The sequence below is a fragment of the Neurospora tetrasperma genome (assembly GCF_000213175.1).
Source record: "Neurospora tetrasperma FGSC 2508 unplaced genomic scaffold NEUTE1scaffold_5, whole genome shotgun sequence".
In the NCBI taxonomy this organism is placed as follows: Eukaryota; Fungi; Ascomycota; class Sordariomycetes; order Sordariales; family Sordariaceae; genus Neurospora; species Neurospora tetrasperma.
Window position 1 is genome coordinate 790622 of NW_009799103.1, and position 20203 is coordinate 810824.

Here is a 20203-nt window from a genome sequence, read left to right on the forward strand (position 1 = left end):
ACGGAACTTGTTCTTGAACTTTCTGTTTTTTTTTTTGTTTTTTTTTTCTCTTCGGTTGTTCTACGGTGTTCACTGTGATGGATTGGTAGGAGATGTTCGCCATAACTTCCTTACGCCTCGTCAATGTTTGACAGATAACTCTATTCGTGGTCATCAACACTACTGTAACCAGGAAGCATCAAGCCCTTGTGAACATGGTTGAATGCTTGTGGTTATGAACAACAGGAGTTGCGAAATTGCATGACACACGGCTGATCGTCATACTACATCTGGCTAATAGGTTGATACTGGATAGCCACCGTTGTGATCATCCATAGAACACTGCCAGCTCACAAGAGGCTGAAGTGCCACAACTTTCGACACGAATAGACTCTTACATAGCTTTATGATCATATGTTTACCGTCTGTCTCCATATGGTATGATACATCGACTATAAGGACAACCGGCCACCAGTCATCCCATTGCAAACCCTTTTAAGCTTTTGCAGCCTCCAGGAGTCCAAGATTATGCTCCTTCTTGGCCCCTTGTGTCTGTTAGTACATTGCGCCAACCATAAACGCCTTCGCTATGCTACCCATACACGCTAGTCTCTAACTCCTGTACTCAAAGCATGCACTCCCAGCTAAGCATAGCTTTTTGCGCATGCGGCTCTTCAGCAACCATAACTCGTCCAACATGATCAAAACAAAAGCGAGCGCTAAATCTCCCCAACCGAAAACTCATGATTCACACTCTTCCTCGCCTTCCTTCCCACCTCCATAGCCGCGGCCGAGGGACTCGAGGGTGATCACTAATACCTCTTGAACGGCGGCACCTTGGACCCCTCAGGCCTCAGATCCACTACCTCAAAGTCAACTCTGCTTGACTCAAACACGTGCCCTGGTGCATGACGGGCACTACAGTAAATCTCGTCTGAGGGAATGGCGTGCTGATGGAAGACGCCGGGGGAGTTGCAGTTGATGATGTGTGGGAGACCAGGAGGGTCCGTGAGGCGGAAGATACCGTATCTGTTTTGTTGGTAGGCATGTTAGCTGTTGATATTGAAAGGGGTAAAGAAGAATATGCGGGTAAAAAGGGAGGGTGAGAGGACATACGAGGGATCATATCTCGGCGCACAAACAATGGCAATGCTCTCCTTCATCATGGTCTGGTATCCGGCATGGGTATGCAAGTCTCTCGAGCTCATGAAGCACGTCTGCGTCGGATGAGTGTGGATCCATCCGAGGACGAGCAAGTCGTTCTCGATGCAGTACGTGACGTACGCTTCCTCGTTGATGGTCTCGCATGTGTCCGAGGTGCACTCTTGTTCAGGAATGAGCAGGCAGGTGATGAACAGGGCATTATTGATTAGCGTGCCACAGAGAATACCGCACATCTCCAGCTCCCTGATGGTGTTTCCACGGGCTAGTTCGAGGAAACGGCGGCGCAGACCGCTGGGGAGGAACACGGATCGGAGAGGTTCGCCGCTTTCGAGGTAGGCGACGGGGCGGAAGGTGACTTTGTTCGCTTCTTTCGGCTGCGTTTCTGGCGGCGGCGGCGGTTCGCTGACTTTGGGCGGTCTTGCGGGCTTATCGTCGACATCGTCCTCGTCGGTTACTAGTCGAATAGTCTGACTAGGAAGCATAACGTTCCTCCTTGAATCTCTGTTCAACGACCCCGATCCCTTCCGTGGGCGTGGAGGTGGTGGAGGAGGTCTGGTGACGGGTACTGGTCGCTCAAAGGGGATCACCTTGGGCGGAAGTGGTGGCTGTGGTTTTGGGCTTTCCGGCCGTGACGCCGGCTTCGGGTAGTCGTAGGTATAAGTAGATGTTGGTTTGATGGCTGGGTAGTGATAGTTGACGGATCGATAGCTGTCAGTGTCGCTGGTACCGTTGTCAGTTTCCGAAACCCCGTAGCCTCCCGAGCGGTCCAATTGTCGTCTTGTGGCCTCCATTTGCCGGCGAAGGTCATCGTCTTCCGAATAGCGATGGTTCGTTGGTGGTGGAGTAGGATATTGCTGTCTCCTGCCCGCATCATAACCTCTCTCCTCTCTGTAACCTGATGGAGGCCTGTGCATGCGTTCATCTTCATCAGCACTCTCTTGCCGTCGTCGTCTCCGTCGCTTAAGCAGCGCCTCCCTAGCAAGGTCGACTGCCAACTCTTGGTTTGATCCAGCATCCAGGATCTTAGCCTGAGATAGATGGTTCCATGACAGAGCAGCGTCGCTGGCAGCGTGTCTGGAGTATTGGGAAGATGTAGATAGCCGCTTCTCCCTGCTGTCTTGTACGCTGGCCGTGAGCTGCTGCCACTTCGCATAGGCCTCCTCTATCTGGGGCTTGAGCTGTTCAAGCTGTTCAACCACGGTGTTTATGCGTGCGTTCAGTTGCTTCATCAGCCCTCGGTTTTCGGGGAGTTTGGCTTCGGGGTGCTTCGCCATATCCTCGAGCACGAGGGTGCAGTAGCGGAGGAGAAACATGTAAGCTTGCGCTATGCTTCCTTCTTGGAGGTAGATCTGACCCTGTAACCACCAGATACAAGTCAGCGATTTTTCTTGGTATTGCTGCCATGACAGACTTGTGACGGACCTCATGATGGATGGTGTTGGCAGCGCGCGCCCAGAACTTGAAGCCAATTCGGGGATTCCAGTCGTATTGCTTTGCTTTCTCGGATATCTCCCTGACATTCATGGGCCGGCTCCCGGCCTCTATCGTTGCGCTTCCCATGGTTGCCGTGTACTAACAAGGATACACTATCGGTGTTGTCTGTTTGCTGTTGTTGTCGTGTTTCCTTCTGTTTGTCGGTCGTCGCGGGGATTTTCTGGTCGCTGTCGTAATCGCAATGGCTGTCCTGGCTCGGCTGGTTGGTGAACCTTGAGAGCTACTCGAAGCTATCGCAACGGATGTTGTTCTTGCTCTTGTCGCTCGGATTGGGGAAGATTATGGGTTGTCGAGATCGGGCAATCCAGCTTTCATTGTTTGTTCCTTGGAATCAGCCAGGCTTTGGGTGTCGTGGGAGATGACCAAGAGACCCGGCGGCCATGGAATGGGCTCTGGCTTGCTTGTTGTTCTGGTCAAAGGAGCTGTCCATGTCATAACCGTCACAGGGTCCCGGAAACAGTCCACATGCCGTCCAGGAACCTTTCAGTGGCTTCTTTGCTGAAAGACGACCTGGAAGCAGGAACCTTGGCGGCCGCCTCGACCCCGCCATTGGGCCGCGCGGCGGGCAGTGCGAGAGCAGATCCAATGCCTGCCGCCAGGCTGCCTTTGATACCTACCTCCAAAGTAGTGTACTGTAGAAGGGAAGCGCCAGCAACGGCTCGGCAGGCTGGAGACAGGGCATCTCAGCTGAGTCAGCTCGAAAGGTGCACAGGCCAGTTTGGCGGCCTATCATGTACAGGAAGTATGGTAGACTCGACATTTTGCCATTTTCAAGTTTGAAGTTTGAACGTACCATGTGACATGGCAAGATAAATGATGGATGGCATCGATTCTTCGAATTGAATCTGCGTCCAACATCCCGGCGGTTGACCATGTTGACATTCTGTTGTATCACATTCCTGCATTGATCTCATATAGCTAACTTGAACCCCCACGGCCAACATATGCACACAAGTTTCTAGAAGTTGGGAGGGTGTTTCGCATCAGATCAAACATCCAATTCTTGTCTGATTCCCATGCGAGCTGTCATCATTTCAAACATGGCAACGGCGATATCCTGCCTGTTTTCGTAGTATTTTAGCGACCAACACTTGGTGACACGGCGGGACCAGCCGATGGATCAGAAGGCCCAAAGAAGCAGGTTAGCGAAATGCAAGTCGAACCACTTGGGAACCATGTCCAGCCTCAAAACCGGGAGTTTACGGAATCCGCCAAGGGGATCGGAACCAAACGGGGGGCGAGGATATGCCACAAGCAGTGAGGCATTGAGAGGGTGTGAGGGTGTAGAACCTAGCCCTTGACCGATACGTATAGTAAAAACAAGACTTGCAACTGGCCAGCTGACAGGTGCGCGATGCGGTGCCCTTGTTCCTCACGATCTCGACCGCGCCATTATGACCTCGATCACGGTGTAACTTCGGCCGCAGGTTAATTGTACGGAAATGCCTTTTCCAGGACAGTAAGATTAATATCAAACCCGGAAAATAGGAGGCGGCGAGACTTTTGGTGTATCCCGTTCTGAGTGATGTCTACTTGTTTATAATCCTGCCTTGATCCCCGAGTGCTTGTGTGTTGTGGTACTCTATCATCCATCCATTCCAACCTACACCTCTCCTCTGTTATTGTTACCATTCTCACATCTCAGTGATACACTCAATTTTCTTCCTCTTCATCACAATGGCGTCCACAGTCTCCTCCGTAAGCCCAATGCAAGGCAAGTCCACCACAACTCCTCCAACCAGCCCTTTCCTCCTCCTCTCACAGCCCTCACGTCCGTCACGCCCAAACTAACACCCCATCTCTCCACGTGAACAGCCAGCATCGAAGCAGCAGCCGACAACCTATCCTTCGAACAGGGCCGTCTCCTTGTCCCCCCGGAGACCTGCCTCTCCACCCTACTCAAACAGATCCTCGTCCAATTCACCAACACCTACGCCCTCCCGGATAGCAGTCATGCCCTCCTCTCCCAGCCCTCCAGCCTCGACCGTATCCTCAACTCCATCTTCGACACCTCCTGCCTCGCCTTCGTGACCGAGAAGGAATTCCGCATCGAGGCTGGGCTAGACGATCACGACAAGGTGACGCTGTTCGTCCAAGCTGTTGCGGGGATGGCCATGGTTTTTGAGCGGCTCTTGCGTGCTTGTTCTTCTTCTGTAGCTTTCGCAAACTCTGGGTCAGGAGACTTGACGACCAGTCTCCTCTCTAGGGAACTCCAGCTCTTTGCCGAGAGCGAGCAGCGCAGAACGATGCTGGATCGTATCGGCGCGACGTCCTTGCTGAGCCATTGCTATACTAAGGACGAGCTGGTCAGCTTCGTGGTGGCAATGGTGGAGGATCCGGATCGGGCGTCCCAGCAGGGCGGGAGTAGTCTGCTTTCGCTGAATGCGGTGGGCGAGGATTTGTCGAGTGATAGTGTGGCGTGGGTTAGTGGTCGGACTTGTAAGAATATGGGGCTGCCGTGGGGGTTCACAATTATGGCGCTGAACTGAGGTTAAATAAGACAGGATGAGAAGCTGCGGTCTGTCGGTGGGTGGATGAGTAAGGGGAAGGGAGAGGGGGGGTGTAAGCTGTGTTTTGGTTATCTCCATTCAGCGATTTTAGAGCAAGGCGTCAAGGGGTATCTTGGGGGAATCTTCGGTAAATACATCACGTAATAATCACCGTTTGGTAAAGAAAACCGACCTATGACTGCATTCACGAGACAGTTTCCCGGATCGCTCTGTGATGAATCGTACCTGCGCCTGATCTCGATTGGGTATCGTGGACATTCTTTCCGTAACTGATTCCATTAGGTCTAAGCCTTGACGGCCTGAGGGGCACCACCAGCCTGGGCGCTCGTCTGGACCTGAATGATCTCTGTCCTCTTCTTCTCAATCTTGCCCTGTGTCTCCTTGATGACTCCCTCCAAGCGAGTGCTGTGACAGTAGGTCAGTTGCGTTGGAACTCAAGATCCCATGCAGCAGTTCACTTACATCTCCTTGCTGATGAACTCCAGTCTACCCTTGACTGTGTTCTCTGCATCCATCTTGTCCTGCTTGAGCAGCACCGGGCCCACTAGCTTGAAGATCTGCTCGTCATCCTTGAGCTTCTCGAACTCCTACATGGTGCTCAGTTAGTCCCCATTTTTTTCCTTGGGCAGAATTCGGCCAAAGGCATTGGGCATGCGAGCTCGATGCTTGGAAGAAAGCTGACATTTTGCACGCTGATGTTTTCCTGCTTCTGAGCCTCGAGCTTCTGTCTGGCGAGAACAGTCTCTTGGAGTTCTGAGGTACAGTTAGTGGATGAACTACGGGGATATCATCATAAGGGGGGCTCACCTTTGTTCAGGTTTTGATACTCATCAGAGAGAGCTTGGAGCTTTAGTTGGAGGGGGCTGGCCATGGTTGCTTCTTTGGGGGTGATGTGAAGTGAGAGAGAGGGTTATGCTAAGAAATTACTAGGTGGTGACGTTCGAAAAGTGAAAAGGGATTTGGACACAGTGAGAGATGGAGGATGATGGATCAAAATGCAGGAACTGAAGAAACACAGATGAGCTTCAATATGGGGAATTTGGAGGTTCCTTCTATTCTGGGGAACTGAGCTCGCTGTGCAGTCAATCGTCAGGGGGGAGCTGAGCAGATCCCCAGGTCAGTGCCCGAGCTTTAGCTGTTAGTGTCGAAGTGTAGCCTCAGGCAAAGTACTAACAGCCCCAGACCAGCGCTCTCTCCATGCGCAAACAAGTGGCGTCAGTGGCCCCAGGCCCGGCCGGGAACCATAGCAGGACCCCGCGCTACGCTAGCGCTTCCAGGTCAACGGCCAAGACAAGTCGACCTCGTTGCTTGAAACCAAGATATGGACAAGACCACCAACGATCTCCCCTCTCCAATTCCACCTCAGATCAGGGCGCGACACCAACTTTTTTGCCAGAAGACAATCTTGTTGTAGTCGTTGCCAGGTGACGCCTGCAAGATCCGACCACTTCCCGATCTCCCTCCACCTTATCTCTACCACTCTCGTTGCCGTAGCCTAGGACAACAGCAGTCGTCATCAACGAGTCTCCTCCCTCGCATATGGCCATCTGTTGACATTGACTTCGAACCTCGGCGCGCGAATATCAACAAACTCTCTTTATCCGAGCGAAGAAGCAAACAAGTCTAACGACTACAAACGCTTACTACGGCGTACCAAGAAGAACCACATATTATACACTCGACTAAACCACGAATTCACGCGACACCACTTTACACGCTTCGAACCGCCGCCGCACAAAATGTCCAATACCGACTTCCTCGGCCGCGCCATCGAGCAAGTGCGCAAAGCCATCGAAGCCGACAACGCCGCCCAGTACGATAAAGCCTACCAGCTGTACTACCAATCGCTCGAACTCTTCATGCTCGCCCTAAAATGGGAGAAGAACCCGAAATCTAAGGAGATGATCCGGGCCAAGACGGGCGAGTACATGGACCGGGCCGAGAAGCTCAAAGCGCACCTGGCGGACGCGGAAGCGAAGCGGAAGAAGCCCGGGATGGTGGGCGCGAACGGGGGGTCGACGGGCGGGACGGGGAAGGGGAAGGAGGCCGGGGAGGACGGTAATGGCAATGGAGAAGCGTTGGATGAGGATAGCAAGAAGCTGAGAAGTGCGTTGGCGGGCGCGATTCTTCAGGAACGGCCGAACATCAGCTGGGATGATGTGGCTGGTCTAGAGGGTGCCAAGGAGGCGCTCAAGGAGGCGGTCTTGTTGCCGATCAAGTTCCCGCATCTGTTCCAGGGGAAGAGGCAGCCGTGGAAGGGTATTTTGCTGTATGGCCCACCAGGAACGGGAAAGAGTTATTTGGCGAAGGCGGTGGCGACAGAGGCGAAGAGCACGTTCTTCAGTGTGAGCAGTTCGGATTTGGTGAGCAAGTGGATGGGTGAGAGTGAACGGTATGTTTTGTTCCATTGCCTCTATTTTTAAGCCACTATCGTGACTGGGAAGCTAACGGTTTTCCACAAAAACCAGTCTAGTCAAGCAACTCTTCGCCATGGCCCGAGAAAACAAGCCATCCATCATCTTCATCGACGAGATTGACGCCCTCTGCGGTCCGCGCGGCGAAGGCGAGTCGGAAGCCTCGCGCAGGATAAAAACCGAACTTTTGGTCCAAATGGACGGCGTCGGCAAAGACAGCAAGGGCGTGCTGATCCTGGGCGCGACCAACATCCCCTGGCAGCTGGATGCTGCTATCCGTCGCCGCTTCCAGCGCCGCGTGCACATCACTCTGCCGGACCTGGCGGCGCGCACCACCATGTTCCGGCTGGCTGTGGGCGACACCCACACGGCGCTCAAAGCGGAAGACTTCCGCGAGCTGGCGCGCGCGGCGGAGGGCTATTCGGGTTCGGATATCAGTATTGTTGTGCAGGATGCGTTGATGCAACCGGTGAGGAAGATTCAGCAGGCTACGCATTTCAAAAAGGTTCGTTCTTATTTTAACTTTTCTCTTCCATCCCTGACCCTCAATCCCTATTTCTACCTCTATTCATGATGCATGATGGTTGACTGTTGTTACTACAAAAAACAGGTGGTCCACGAAGGCAAACAAATGCTCACGCCCTGCTCGCCAGGCGATCCGGACGCCATCGAAATGACGTGGGAGCAGGTACCCTCGGACGAGCTGCTCGAGCCGTTTGTCGACAAGAAGGACTTTATCAAGGCCATCAAAGCCAGCAGGCCGACTGTGTCGGGCGAGGATCTCAAGAGGAATGAGGAATGGACAAAGGAGTTTGGCAGTGAGGGTGCGTAGAGATGCCGGCCTGCCACAGTGTGGGGGGCGGGTGTGGTCAATGGTTCGTTCGTGCGGTTTATTCTTGTTCTTTGGTGTTTCTCCCATGGAAAGCGAAGGAGTGGTATACAGAGGGCGGCGGGTATCTGGATGTTTTAGGTACTTTTACTTTGGGGTTACCAGTCTTGCAAGCCCCTTTCTATCTTGGCAGCACATTGCATGCGGCATGGCACATATTTACTACGAAGACTTGATGATGACGATATTATTCTAGCGAGAAAATCAGGGGAAGACCATGGAGTGTCGATGGGCGTTTTGCAATCATGCGATAATGGAAGAGTACATAGATTCATGGCACTTCACACATCAACCAGGTACTTTTAGACGTACGTTCCGTTCGTTTAATGAGCCTTTGTTTTTACCCATATCGCCGCCATATGATGCTCCATGGGTATGATGCTAGTACACACGCACATCCTTCGAAACTTTTTTGCGCTACCCCTCTATGATCAGTCGTAGATGGCAAGAGATGTGAATGACGACAACGACGAACTATTTATGATTCTTGCAAGAAACAAGTAGACCCGTAAAACTCCTTTGTACCAGATTTGACCCATACCCCATACATTATAAGAAACTCCCGAGGATAACAACGACAACAGAGCGAACCAACAAGAACGACGTGCCAAAAAACGCGACGAGAAGCTCTAAGCAAGATGACGAAGAAAAAAAGTAAAAATCGTGAAAAAGACACAAGTGGTGACGCTGCTTTTGGCTCTTTTTCTTTCGGTCTTTTTACTCAGACTTCGACTTCTTCTTCTTCTTCTTCTTCTCGGGTTCCGCAGCGTCGGGGGCGTCTACCATCTCGACGTCTTCGCTAGTCGCTTTCCTCTTCTTGTCCTTCTTGTCCTTCTTCTCCTTCTTGTCCTCCTTGTCCTTCTTCTTGTCCTTCTTCTCCTTCTTGTCCTTCTTGGAGTCGGTGGCGTGGGTGGCAGTGTGCGAGTCGACCATCTCGGTGTCAATGTCCATGTCACCCTCGTCGTCCATGACGAGCTTGATGGCCTTGTCCATGGCCTCGGTGTTCTTCATGGGCTTGATGCCCTTGGCGTACCACTCCAGACGCTGCTCAAGCTGCTCGCGCATAACCTCACCAAAGCGCTTAGTGGGGTTCTCAGAGAAGTTGTCGATACGGGAGGCAATGGAGCACTTGTTGGCGAGGTAGCGGGAGATGCGACCCTTGACCTTGGGACCGGCGCGACCAATGAAGGTGCTCTGGTAGAGGAGACCGTACTTGGGGGTGGCGCCCTTGGTCTTGAGAGCGCGGAAGAGGGCCTTCTCGGCACCGAGGATCTGGAGGGTAGAGGCGGGGTACTTGGCGAGGTTGGTGAGGGAGCCGGCGTGCGAGATGAGGCGGGCGGCAACGGGGGTGCCGAGGATGACCTGCAGGTTAGGAGCGACCTCGCCCATCTTCTTGTCGAGCGACTCGGCGAGGATGCGGCGGTAGTCGGCCATCTTGGAGACGTTGTCCGCGAGGTCCTTGACCATGTTGAGATCCATATCGCTGATGTCCTGACCCATGGAGACCTTGGCGGCCTGGATGATGGCCTTGGCCTTGTCCTCGTCCTGGTTGAGGACGTTGGCGAGCTCGTCGAGGGACTCGTCGCTGAGAGACTTCTTGTTGCCGACAGCGAGAACGACCTTGGCGTAGGTGCCGTTGTCGGAGACGATGCGAATGAGCTCGGGGAAGTGCCAGCCGTACCACTCCCTCACGCGCATGGCGCCGGAGTTGATACCCTTGTCGAGGGCATCGAGGGTAGCGATACCCTGGATAATGTGGTTGTCGTTCTTGTGGACAGAGAACTTGACCTTGGCACGGGAGTAGGCGTGACCGAGACCGAGCTGGGCGCGGTTGATGTCACCGTCCTGGAGGCCCTTGAGGAGCTTGCCGGCGTGGGTGCGGATGCCGCGAAGGAGGGCAGCGACGACCTCGGAGGTGTCGGCAGCCTCGCACTGAATACCGGGGAAGTTTCCGCTGATCTCACCAGCGAGCCTCTTGTCGACGACACCGAGGACGATCTTGCTCTTCTTTCCGCTGGTCTGGGGGAGGTTGAGTTCGAGGGTGTTCTTGAGGTGGTCGGGCATAATACCCTCGGAGATGAGGTTGATGGCCTCGAGACCGTGGGCGGCAGAGCTGGAGGTTAAGGAACGTTAGTTTCTGGTTCAGCCAAGACAAGTAATTCACACAATGTTTCTGTCCCTCCCAACATCATCATCATCACCACCACCACCACCACATCACCATGATATCACCACAACCACCTCAACCCGAAACACCCACCCCAAAACCACACAATGCTTTTGCTTCTGGCTACCTACTTCCAAGGGTTGAAGCTGCGGAGCTTCACCATCTTGCCGAACTTGTCGAGATCCTTCATGGCATCCTTGACCTCGGGCAGCTCCAAGCCGACAGTGTCGGCCTGGTGGACGACCTCGAAGAGCGAGAAGCCGACCGCGCTTTCGAACAAAAGATAGTTGACGTTGGCCATCTTAACGGTGATGTTGTCGTATGATGACTCTGAATTGATGGGTGACTGGGTAACCGGGTGCGCTGGGATTGGAGTGTTGTGCGCAATTGGGCGTCGTTCAATGCCACCGGTGCATGAACTCAGTCTTCGGTCTCCGGGAATCAGAACGGCGCTGTGTTTGGATATTTTTTTGCTCTGCCACTTTTGCCCTGGACAAGTTTTTTCGAAATTTTTGCGGCAAGCTCAGGACGAAGCACGGGCCACAGCCATGCGGGGTGGGGATTCTGCCTACCCCAATTCACGCCGCATTGGCGACGCCATTGGCCCGTTGGAGCGCTGTAAGTTGGGAAGGCTTGGCAGCAGCAATTGTGCGAAAGTCCTTTCAAAGGGATTTTGGTGTCGATAAGAGTTTGGATAAGACGAGTCCTGCCAGCTGAGTGACAGCTGTCCGTGTCTGACCTGGGCTCTTGTCTGTCTGACAGTCCCGCAGTTTCGCAACAGGACTTCGACTCCCGGTCAGCTTCAATTGAAGGGAACTGAGCTCAGTCGGGTCCTCGTCGTCCATCGTCCTCCCACACGGGACATTTGCTGCCCCATTCGCCCACATCCACTCACCACACCACTCTTTGCATCGAACTCAACCAGATCGCATATTATTTGGCCAATGGTCGAGTTCCCTCACTCACATCAGCCCTATGGGCTCGATCTGCATGTCTGACCTGCACACTGGGAGAGATTGAGGCTTGGACTGTTTGGCGGTGTCAGTAACAGTCCGTCCTTCATCGATCCTTTTACGGCTTTCCATTCGGAAAGCAGCGAGACGGATGATTCATGATGAGTCCTTGTTCTTCTTTCCATTGCCGCAATGCCACAATCCCCTTACTTATTCCGGTTGTTTTCGTGCCAATATGCAAACACATACTCCTTTGTCGTCGACCGAGACACATGCCACCCCATGTTGTTTGTTGGCGTCATGTCTACTCACACGAGACATGATATGCAGTCAGATCGAGAAATATGTGAAGGCGTCGGTCACGGGTTCTCTCTCTTCTCGCCTCACAAACTGGTGTACTTCAGTTCTCTCTTACCTCATGTCAACATGCCCACCTCGGACTTGGGTTGTCACAAGTGTCGACAGCTTCGCATTTCCAAGCAAGACCCGGCGTCCATGGATGGATTACCAACTGAAGTGACCGGAACGCCGGATGACTCAGGCCAACATTGTCGACTGCCCGGTCTCAGGACATTCAACGCATCGTCCACTACGACGTTGATGTTCTCGTCAGGGCGTGGCAGAAACAACAACAACAACAACAAGACAAGACTTGGGATGCTTTGATTATTCCATTCAAAGCATGTCGCTCATCATCGGTTTCACATCCTATAATGGCCGTTGTCTGGATGATCACAGGCGTCGCAACATGGGAATGCCTTCTCTGGCTTCTGCGGGATTGGTCGTGAAACGGTTCCGTCCATCCGGACATCCAATCAGCGACACCAACTCCGGGTCTTCGAGGGATGATACAGTATGTACAGTGGCGGAAGAGCCCTACAGGATGCACGACACCCCCAAATCGCCCCAATGCTCCCGTTCTTCAGCGCATCAGAAGCGTACGGGTTTCGATGGCGCACCACTCCGGCCCGTTGCATGGATGTGGTGCCGCTGTGTACCTATCATTTCCATTTTGGGTCTCGCAGCGTCGACGACACCATCACGATACTACACAGTACCTCAAGTCGATCCAGTCTCTTCCGACAGTTCAAGTGATGCCAAGTCCATGGTGGTATTTGGCGTGGTGATTTGTTTTTGTCGTTTGTATCATGATGGCTCTTCAGGCGAGCAGCTTGCTTCACGCTCATAGCTCATGTGGCTCAAAGCGCGGGATCCGTGGCTTTCAAATTAGAGCCATCAACGTCAACAAAACAAACGTGTCGTGGAGCTGTGAAATAGAACATGTACCCGACCTATCTGACCAATATATTAAATCGGTACTCGACATGCACAAGGAACAGCGCTGATACAATCCTCCACCATCTCCAAGACGCCATTGGATGCCCCAGTCGAGGCCTGAACAGTGCGCAGCTGCGATGAGCTTCCATCTGCACCGACCTTCCAAGCCAAGAGACTGTCAAAGAGGTACTCTGCAGTGTCTGTCTATCCGTCCCCATTGATTCAGCCTTATGCTCTCCGGGTTACGTCGCTATACAGCGGCATCTCCGTACGACATAAACCCATCCTTACGTACCTTGCCAAGCCTAGTCTATTCGCTAAGTTACCCTGGACTTGGAACAATGGCCAGTCTACGAGCTCCGCGCCGGCACACCCCACGAAACCATCATTAAGGGCCGCGACTTCGCCTTGTTCTGACATGATACTACCGTCTCTCCGCGTCACCCTAGAGGCCGGCATAGAAAATGAAAGCACCGCCTCCTCCAGGAACCGTTCCGTCTCCCGATAGCTTGGTTACTTCTACCCGGATCACGTCTGACGCTTGAGAGCCTCTTGACTTCACTACCCCCACAAAGTCTTGCACAGCCCTGTGCGCAGCCAGTTCGTGAATCCACTTCATCATTTGGTCGAATGAGCATAGATCTGGATACAAGACATGATCTGACACCCCTAGAGCTTCGATAAATAAGAACCGACCCCTTCTTGAACAAGGTCCATCTGGAGGTAACCCGTTTCCTGCCTTCTTCTTCTCACGGGATTCTACACAGACTGGTACACTTGGTTTATATCTTTGTGGTCTAACAGAAACCATACCCCTGCCCAAATACCGTCCAAATCCTCTTCATGGCTCTGAATCATCATCAGCCAAAGGTGGACCCTGTGAGAGAAGGATTTACCAGCTATGCCGTCGGAGAAATTGATGCTTCTTCGTATCAGGTGCCGACTACTACATTCAAGGAGAACCCATATCCCGAGACACATACCGACAACATCTGGCAAGAGACCGACTACTTTCCGACTTACGATCATGATCTCATCAGCAAACACTCCCGCGCCTCGCTCGCCTCGACATCTAGACGGAGCTCGGCTGCTCCCAGCATCTTTTCGACTGCTGGTTTAAGAATCTCAACTGCCTCGACGGCATACTCACGATATTCGGTTCGACAACACTCACTGGACTCGGCGGACCCTAATTTGTCTGCAACACCTTGTAGTTCTGGGAAATGCGATGACGGCTTCAACACCGACGACTACCCGCCTCGCTATCATTGCACATTTTGCGATGCCATGTTTGCGTGTCCCGGCCAGTGGAGGGATCACGAACTCAGGGATCACGACAGACCCGAGGAGCATCTGTGCTCCATTTGCCACGATCCTTTCTCTGATCGACCATCTCTTGCATCCCATTATCGAGATCTTCACAATCTTTCTTCTTCCCCAACGACTCAACACATAGTCAAGCTACCCACAAGAGGAGCTTGGGGATGTGGATTCTGCGGTGCCTTCGTGCAGTCGCGTCCTGACTACCTAGATCACGTCGGCCGGCACTGCGAAGAAGGCATGCAAGGAGCCCATTGGCAGCATTCCTCTGTGATTCGTGGCCTTTTAAAACAGCCAAAGATAGCGGAAGCATGGAACCGCCTGGTTACGAATCAAGAGCGGGATCGAGGTACCAGGTTGCATTTTACGTGGGATGAACAGGCGACCGGACGACACGCGGCCACGGAGGCTGACGACGCCCGCAATTCCTCTCGGTTGCAAGACATACTTGAGTTCTTCGCAAACAGCTCTTCGGACCCCCAGAACATCGCGCAATATGCCTTTGACACGGCTCAAATCAGAACCGAACAGAACGTCAATAGTCTCCTCAAGGCGTACTACTCTCATGGCTTGCGCCCGTTGCCGGAGAGTCCAGATGACATCACTTCACCTCGTGTTGATGGAATGAGCTACCTAAACCTCGAGCAGTCAGCGCCCCAAATCAGTAATAGAAACTCAGACAATCGTGCACCGGCCGAATCTTCGCCATTTCCTGTCTCATTTGCGGGGGATATTTCTACTGCAGCATTCCTTTCACACGCAACTGTTGTAGAATCTGGATTAATTCCCGCCTGGGACCCCTACGCTCGCATCCATTCATCCAAGGCAAGCCAGGATCGAGAAACGGACATTGCACCGCATCACACAAACTCGCCCAACACCACAGAGAGCGCTCCTTCTCCTGTGACAATGGCCAATGCATTTTCTCACATGAAGTCGACTCCATCACCAATACGAAAAGGGCTGCGTCGGATAGATAGCGATAGACGTCTTGATGCTCTCAAACCTGGAACTGTGGACTTGGTCCGAGGGGAAGATCTCCAACGTCCACGGACTGCTTTGGCCTCAGATTACCCCAGAGCCCCAATTGCAGTATCTGTGGAACATGGCGTTGAGGCCAGTCAGCAACCCTCTCTTTCAGATGCTGTCTTTAAAACTGCTTCCATGAACAGCGTCGTTTGCAAGGACTGGCTGCTTGTTTCGAAGCCAGGAAGCCGCTCTTCCATTGGGTCACCGTCTGTCTCGAGCATGCGATCTGATATTACCAGGAAAGGACTCTTGACCCACGATGATAGCACTAGTGAACATGTCTCAGATGACAGTCTATCTGATCCAGACCTCTGGGCAGAACACGACATCGGCGATGACAACAGCAGAGCTTGGAGCAAAGCGTATCAGCAGGCCATCAACATGGCGCTACAACGACTCTGGTCCCAGTATAACCACAGTTGGGATGCATTAATCAGATCATGTGTTGGAAGTGCAGGGAGCAGCAACACCGACAGAATGGATCCATATCGAGCGAGAAAAGCCACACCGTCTCGGCGAAAGCCGGACGGAAGCCTTCGACCTCCGAGTTCACGGCGGACCTCCGACGACGATGACGATGACGACGATGATGACGGTAGTCAGCTCTCGCCCTATGCTTCTAGGCCTGGGTCCGCAACATCGAAGAGATTTGCTTGCCCGTTTCGTAAGCACAATCCAGAAAAGTACAACCGTGTGGATTATGATATTTGCGCCAACAAGGACTGGCCGACCATTCCAAGGCTAAAGTAAGTAACCACGACCCCTAGCCCTCGCGCCATGCATGGTACGTCGCTAATACTCTTTATAGGGAGCATCTCTATCGGAGACACTACAAGATCCATTGTCAACGGTGCAAGCAAACTTTCAGCGATGCGAGACAGCTCACGATTCACGAGATGGCCCCAGAAGCTTGCGAACTCCTCGACGTCAAACCGCCTGGAGACATTACTACATCACAAGAACGGCAGCTCAAGTCCAGGAAGCATACATATCGGCGCCAAAGCGACGAAGAAAAATGGAGAGAGATTTATCGACTGCTGTTCCCCAACGATATTGTACCGTCGCCTTGTAAGTCTTCCCTAGGACCTCCTGTCTACAGCGTCCAGACAAACAACTGACCGATCTGTCAACAGATCCCGAATACGCAGAGGATTTCCAGCCTATGGGAGCCGAGTCTCGTAACGTTCTCGAATTCCAACACTACCTGTTGACGGAAATGCCCCGGCTTTTCACGCAAGCAGCCTACGAATACGCTGGACAACACATACAAGAACAAGTGCTGTTACGGATCGACGACGTCAACAAGATCATCAAAGATACGTTGCAACAGGCCTACGATACATGGACATTACAAGGACGTCTGCTTCCGCCGAACATCAGCCCATCCATCTCAATGCGCGAGTTTCCGGCTGCACCGGCTACACAGGCCGGGCATTTAAGCAGCATACCATCGACAACCTGGTCCGAAACACCTATGCCACCTCGTCCATACATTCATGAACAGTCAGCTACTCCTCTGTTGCCCAATACCTCTGCTCCAGAGTATACACTCTTCTCAGTGGCATCTGAATTGGACGCGATGCTTTCGCTCGACGACATCGATATACCTGTTTCCAATCCGGTTGGGGTTGGATCTGCACCGAGTTACACGATCAATGACTACATGACGACGGGGCCTGATGTGCAGTATACTGGTGTCGGCTTTTTTCCTTACGGTAATGATACGGGCGGAAATCAGAATTGGTTCTAAGCCACTCCAGCCGATGCGAGTGGCACAAACCCCCCCCCCCCCCCCCAAAGACCAAATACAATGGCTAGACTAGGATACACGAAGACGAACGAAGATGGGGGCTGTTTCCTATGTTGTCTACTGCAGCAGCCATTTTGCAGCGAGCCTTTTCACCTTCTTGAAACTCGGGGTAATATTGACGGAATGGCCAGTGCCGGTTTGTTGGACAAATCATTTACTGTTCTTCACAGCTTGTTGCGATTCGTCCGCGATCGACAGCGAAAACTAGATTTCATTTTAATAGACCATTTGAAGCGTGATGTCTTGTTCTTCTTTTTCTCAAATAGACCATCATGTATTCTGGATCTAACTTGGATTATCTTCCTTTCCTATTCAAATGACCGACCTGTATAAAGTAAATGGTTACGGTACGGTTTAGCAGGCCATCAACGAGATTTGATATGTTATATTCAACTTTGAAAAGGGTATACAACAGCATCAAAGGACTTTGTTTGACTCATGGAATATCTGACCCGACGTCCCGAGCTACCAAATGAACCAGTACAATGTCAACCCCCTAGAAGTGCAAACAATCGGGATCGCTAGATTCAAATGCACTTTGTACGTGCTTGCAATTAAGGGATCTGGTGCACAGACCACAAAACACCTTCTAGCCACTCAAGAGCGCCCGACGATACCAAAAGTGTAGGCCTTCTCAGCCCCGGTAACTGGGTATAAATGTTTCCTCCCACCAAAATCGGACCTCTATAAGTGCACATCCTGGCCAATGTCTCTACACTGGGAGATATTTGCACTTTGAGGGGATTGCACTTTCATGGGTTGATTAATCCAAGAACATTCTGGCGGCTTCCACTTGATACCGTGGTCGTTGATACGCTGGCCAACATGATGTGATGTAGATGTAACATGTCGGCGGGGGGGTTACATTCGGTTTCGTTGCCGCTCCATCATCTGCTTGATACAAGTTGCTATCCCTTCTTGAACCGACATTGACGGTAACAAATACGACGATCGGGATTCGGGCCAACTCACACCATATACCACTTGCTCTTTCGTGCTTGTTGCGAAATTCGGTCAATGAAGACGCAATTGATAAGCTGCCACACATTGTCGGCGGATGGCAAAGATGAGGGGTCCTCAATGGGCTTGCATCTCGAACTGTCTTAGTCCTGTGCCTTTCTCTCATTGGCCAAACGCAGTACCTGGACCGGTGGGTACAACCCTCCCCCTGGAGCATGCATGCCATATCGAGCCAATTTTGCAACATCATGATGCATAATGCCTGATTATCAGGGAATGATGTCTTTGATCGCGGTTCACAAAAGCGGCATGTCGATGGAAACGTGGAAAGAGGGGAAGTATAAGAATCGGGCGAGTGGCCTCGTGGTTACTGTTCAGGGTCGAACGTGCATCTTGCCACCTTCAACATCAAGAACACTCGCCAGTCCCGTCTTCATCCAGCAACACCAAAAGCTTGCAAGATACCTCTGACCGAATAAACACGTTGAGCAACTCGAATCACCGATTGTACATCATGTCTTCCACTATCAACACCGTCGCTGTCCTCGGTGTAGGTTCCTTTCCTCCTCCATCTGGCACCCATAAGACCAGCGATCTAACAGCATCCTTTCTACCCAAAAATAGGGCACAGGCAACATCGGCACCCACATAGTCCGCGGCCTCCTTGTCGGCGGTTTCACCGTAACCATCCTCACCCGCGCTAATTCCTCCTCCCCGCGTCCCACCTTCGACCCATATCCCGTCCGCTTCCTCGAAGTCGACTATTCCTCCCCTTCCTCCCTGGCCTCCGCTTTCCAAGGCCAAGACGCCGTGGTCTCGACCATCGCTACCGGTGCAGTGCAAGAGCAAAAGAAGGTTATTGATGCGGCTATCGAAGTGGGCGTCAAGAGATTTGTGCCGAGCGAGTTTGGAGTTCACACGCGCAAGGAGGGGGTGGAAAAGACGAAGCTTGGAGGGTTGTTGGAGGGGAAGAGGGCGGTGGTCGATTACCTTATTAGTAAGGAGGGAGATATCAGTTGGACTGGGTTGTCGACGGGGCTCTTTTTTGATTCGGTGTGTTCCCATCATGATACTCCCTCTTTCTGCCTATGTACCTATGTGGGAGGGTGCGCTTTGCTAACCGTCACTTTATGTAGGCATTGTCCAAGGGTCTGGCTGGAATCAACGTCAAAAACGGCACCGCAACCATTGTCGACTCGGGCAACGAACTCTGGCCCGCCTCCCTACGGTCTCACGTCGGCCGCACCGTCTCCGAAATCCTGCGCCACCCCGACCTCACCAAGAACCAGTACCTCGCTACGGCGTCGTTCAACGTGTCGCAGAACCAACTTGTCAAACTCGTCGAGGAGCTGACGGGCAAGAAGCTGGAGGTTACCCATGTCAGCTCAAAGGATCTTTTCCAGCAGGGTGACGAGAAGTTGAAGAAGGGGGATTATAGCGCGTTTGTGGAGTTTTTGCAGGTCCATTTCTTGGCAGACGGGGCGGGGAATAAGTTGGAAGAGCAGGAGAGTGCGAATGAGAAGTTGAGGTTGCAGACGGAGGACGTAAAAGCTGCGCTTAGAGGGTGGTTGGAGAGTGAGGGTTTGTTGGCTGCTTAAGGGTTCACTTTGTAGTTCTTGGGCTGGATGTTTATGACTGATTGGATTAGGCAGTTTTTTAAGCTTGCGGTACCGAATTGACGTTTCTTTTTAATGATTATTGAGATGTAAACGTCGAGTGTCTTTGTCATAATGTCGATGGTGCGAGCTACTCTGAGTGTTACACCATTTTTCCAGACAATATAGGACAAGAACTGCAATTAAGTTTCAACAACCAATAGGGATTGTAGTATAGTGGTCAGTACTTCTCGTTGTGGTCAATTGGACATACAACGAATCCGAGAGGACCCAGGTTCGATTCCTGGCAATCCCATCTTTTTGCGTGTGTTTTGTACCCTCACCCTATCTTTTTGACACTCCGAGCTTAGTTTAAATTTTGCAATCTGCTACTCTCTTTGTCTTTGTCGCGTTCTCCTTATTTCGGGGTTGTATGGACAGGATACGAGAAGCAGAGCAAGACTTTTGCGACATGATACAAGCATTGAGGTTGCAGTAATTCAACGACTTGGGAATACCTCCTTCCATCCCAATCCCATGCATAATTAGTGAAAACCCTTGGGAGGAAGGGTCATTCATATTTGCCTCAGAAGGTTCCCCGAGACGCCTCAATGGGCCTTCCACGATTAATGATATCTATT

The 20203-nt window shown here is 52.2% G+C and overlaps 6 protein-coding genes across 6 annotated transcripts; 4 read left to right on the top strand and 2 right to left on the bottom strand.

The window, feature by feature from the left end:
- Positions 1-781: 781 nt before the first annotated feature.
- On the bottom strand, positions 782-3319 carry NEUTE1DRAFT_85282 (uncharacterized protein; the record flags this gene model as incomplete). Its single annotated transcript, XM_009854729.1, has 6 exons — positions 782-1008; positions 1096-1517; positions 1599-2498; positions 2566-2715; positions 3162-3250; positions 3271-3319. 6 exons carry the CDS (start codon positions 3317-3319, stop codon positions 792-794), a joined length of 1827 nt encoding a protein of 608 aa, XP_009853031.1.
- A 791-nt stretch (positions 3320-4110) lies between these two features.
- Positions 4111-5504, top strand: NEUTE1DRAFT_117683 (uncharacterized protein; the record flags this gene model as incomplete). The annotated part of the gene is made up of 2 exons (XM_009854730.1): positions 4111-4351; positions 4453-5504. The coding sequence occupies 2 exons, from the start codon at positions 4315-4317 to the stop codon at positions 5124-5126; spliced, it is 711 nt and encodes a 236-aa protein (XP_009853032.1).
- A 975-nt stretch (positions 5505-6479) lies between these two features.
- On the top strand, positions 6480-8790 carry NEUTE1DRAFT_66608 (vacuolar protein sorting-associated protein VPS4; the record flags this gene model as incomplete). The annotated part of the gene is made up of 3 exons (XM_009854731.1): positions 6480-7539; positions 7616-8066; positions 8172-8790. 3 exons carry the CDS (start codon positions 6887-6889, stop codon positions 8391-8393), a joined length of 1326 nt encoding a protein of 441 aa, XP_009853033.1.
- On the bottom strand, positions 8770-11054 carry NEUTE1DRAFT_147767 (protein SIK1; the record flags this gene model as incomplete). The annotated part of the gene is made up of 2 exons (XM_009854732.1): positions 8770-10563; positions 10749-11054. 2 exons carry the CDS (start codon positions 10916-10918, stop codon positions 9168-9170), a joined length of 1566 nt encoding a protein of 521 aa, XP_009853034.1.
- A 2637-nt stretch (positions 11055-13691) lies between these two features.
- Positions 13692-16947, top strand: NEUTE1DRAFT_147768 (uncharacterized protein; the record flags this gene model as incomplete). Its single annotated transcript, XM_009854733.1, has 3 exons — positions 13692-15943; positions 16006-16265; positions 16331-16947. The coding sequence occupies 3 exons, from the start codon at positions 13692-13694 to the stop codon at positions 16945-16947; spliced, it is 3129 nt and encodes a 1042-aa protein (XP_009853035.1).
- A 1331-nt stretch (positions 16948-18278) lies between these two features.
- Positions 18279-19663, top strand: NEUTE1DRAFT_117688 (uncharacterized protein; the record flags this gene model as incomplete). Its single annotated transcript, XM_009854734.1, has 3 exons — positions 18279-18517; positions 18592-19020; positions 19104-19663. 3 exons carry the CDS (start codon positions 18482-18484, stop codon positions 19563-19565), a joined length of 927 nt encoding a protein of 308 aa, XP_009853036.1.
- Between the last annotated feature and the right edge of the window lie 540 nt (positions 19664-20203).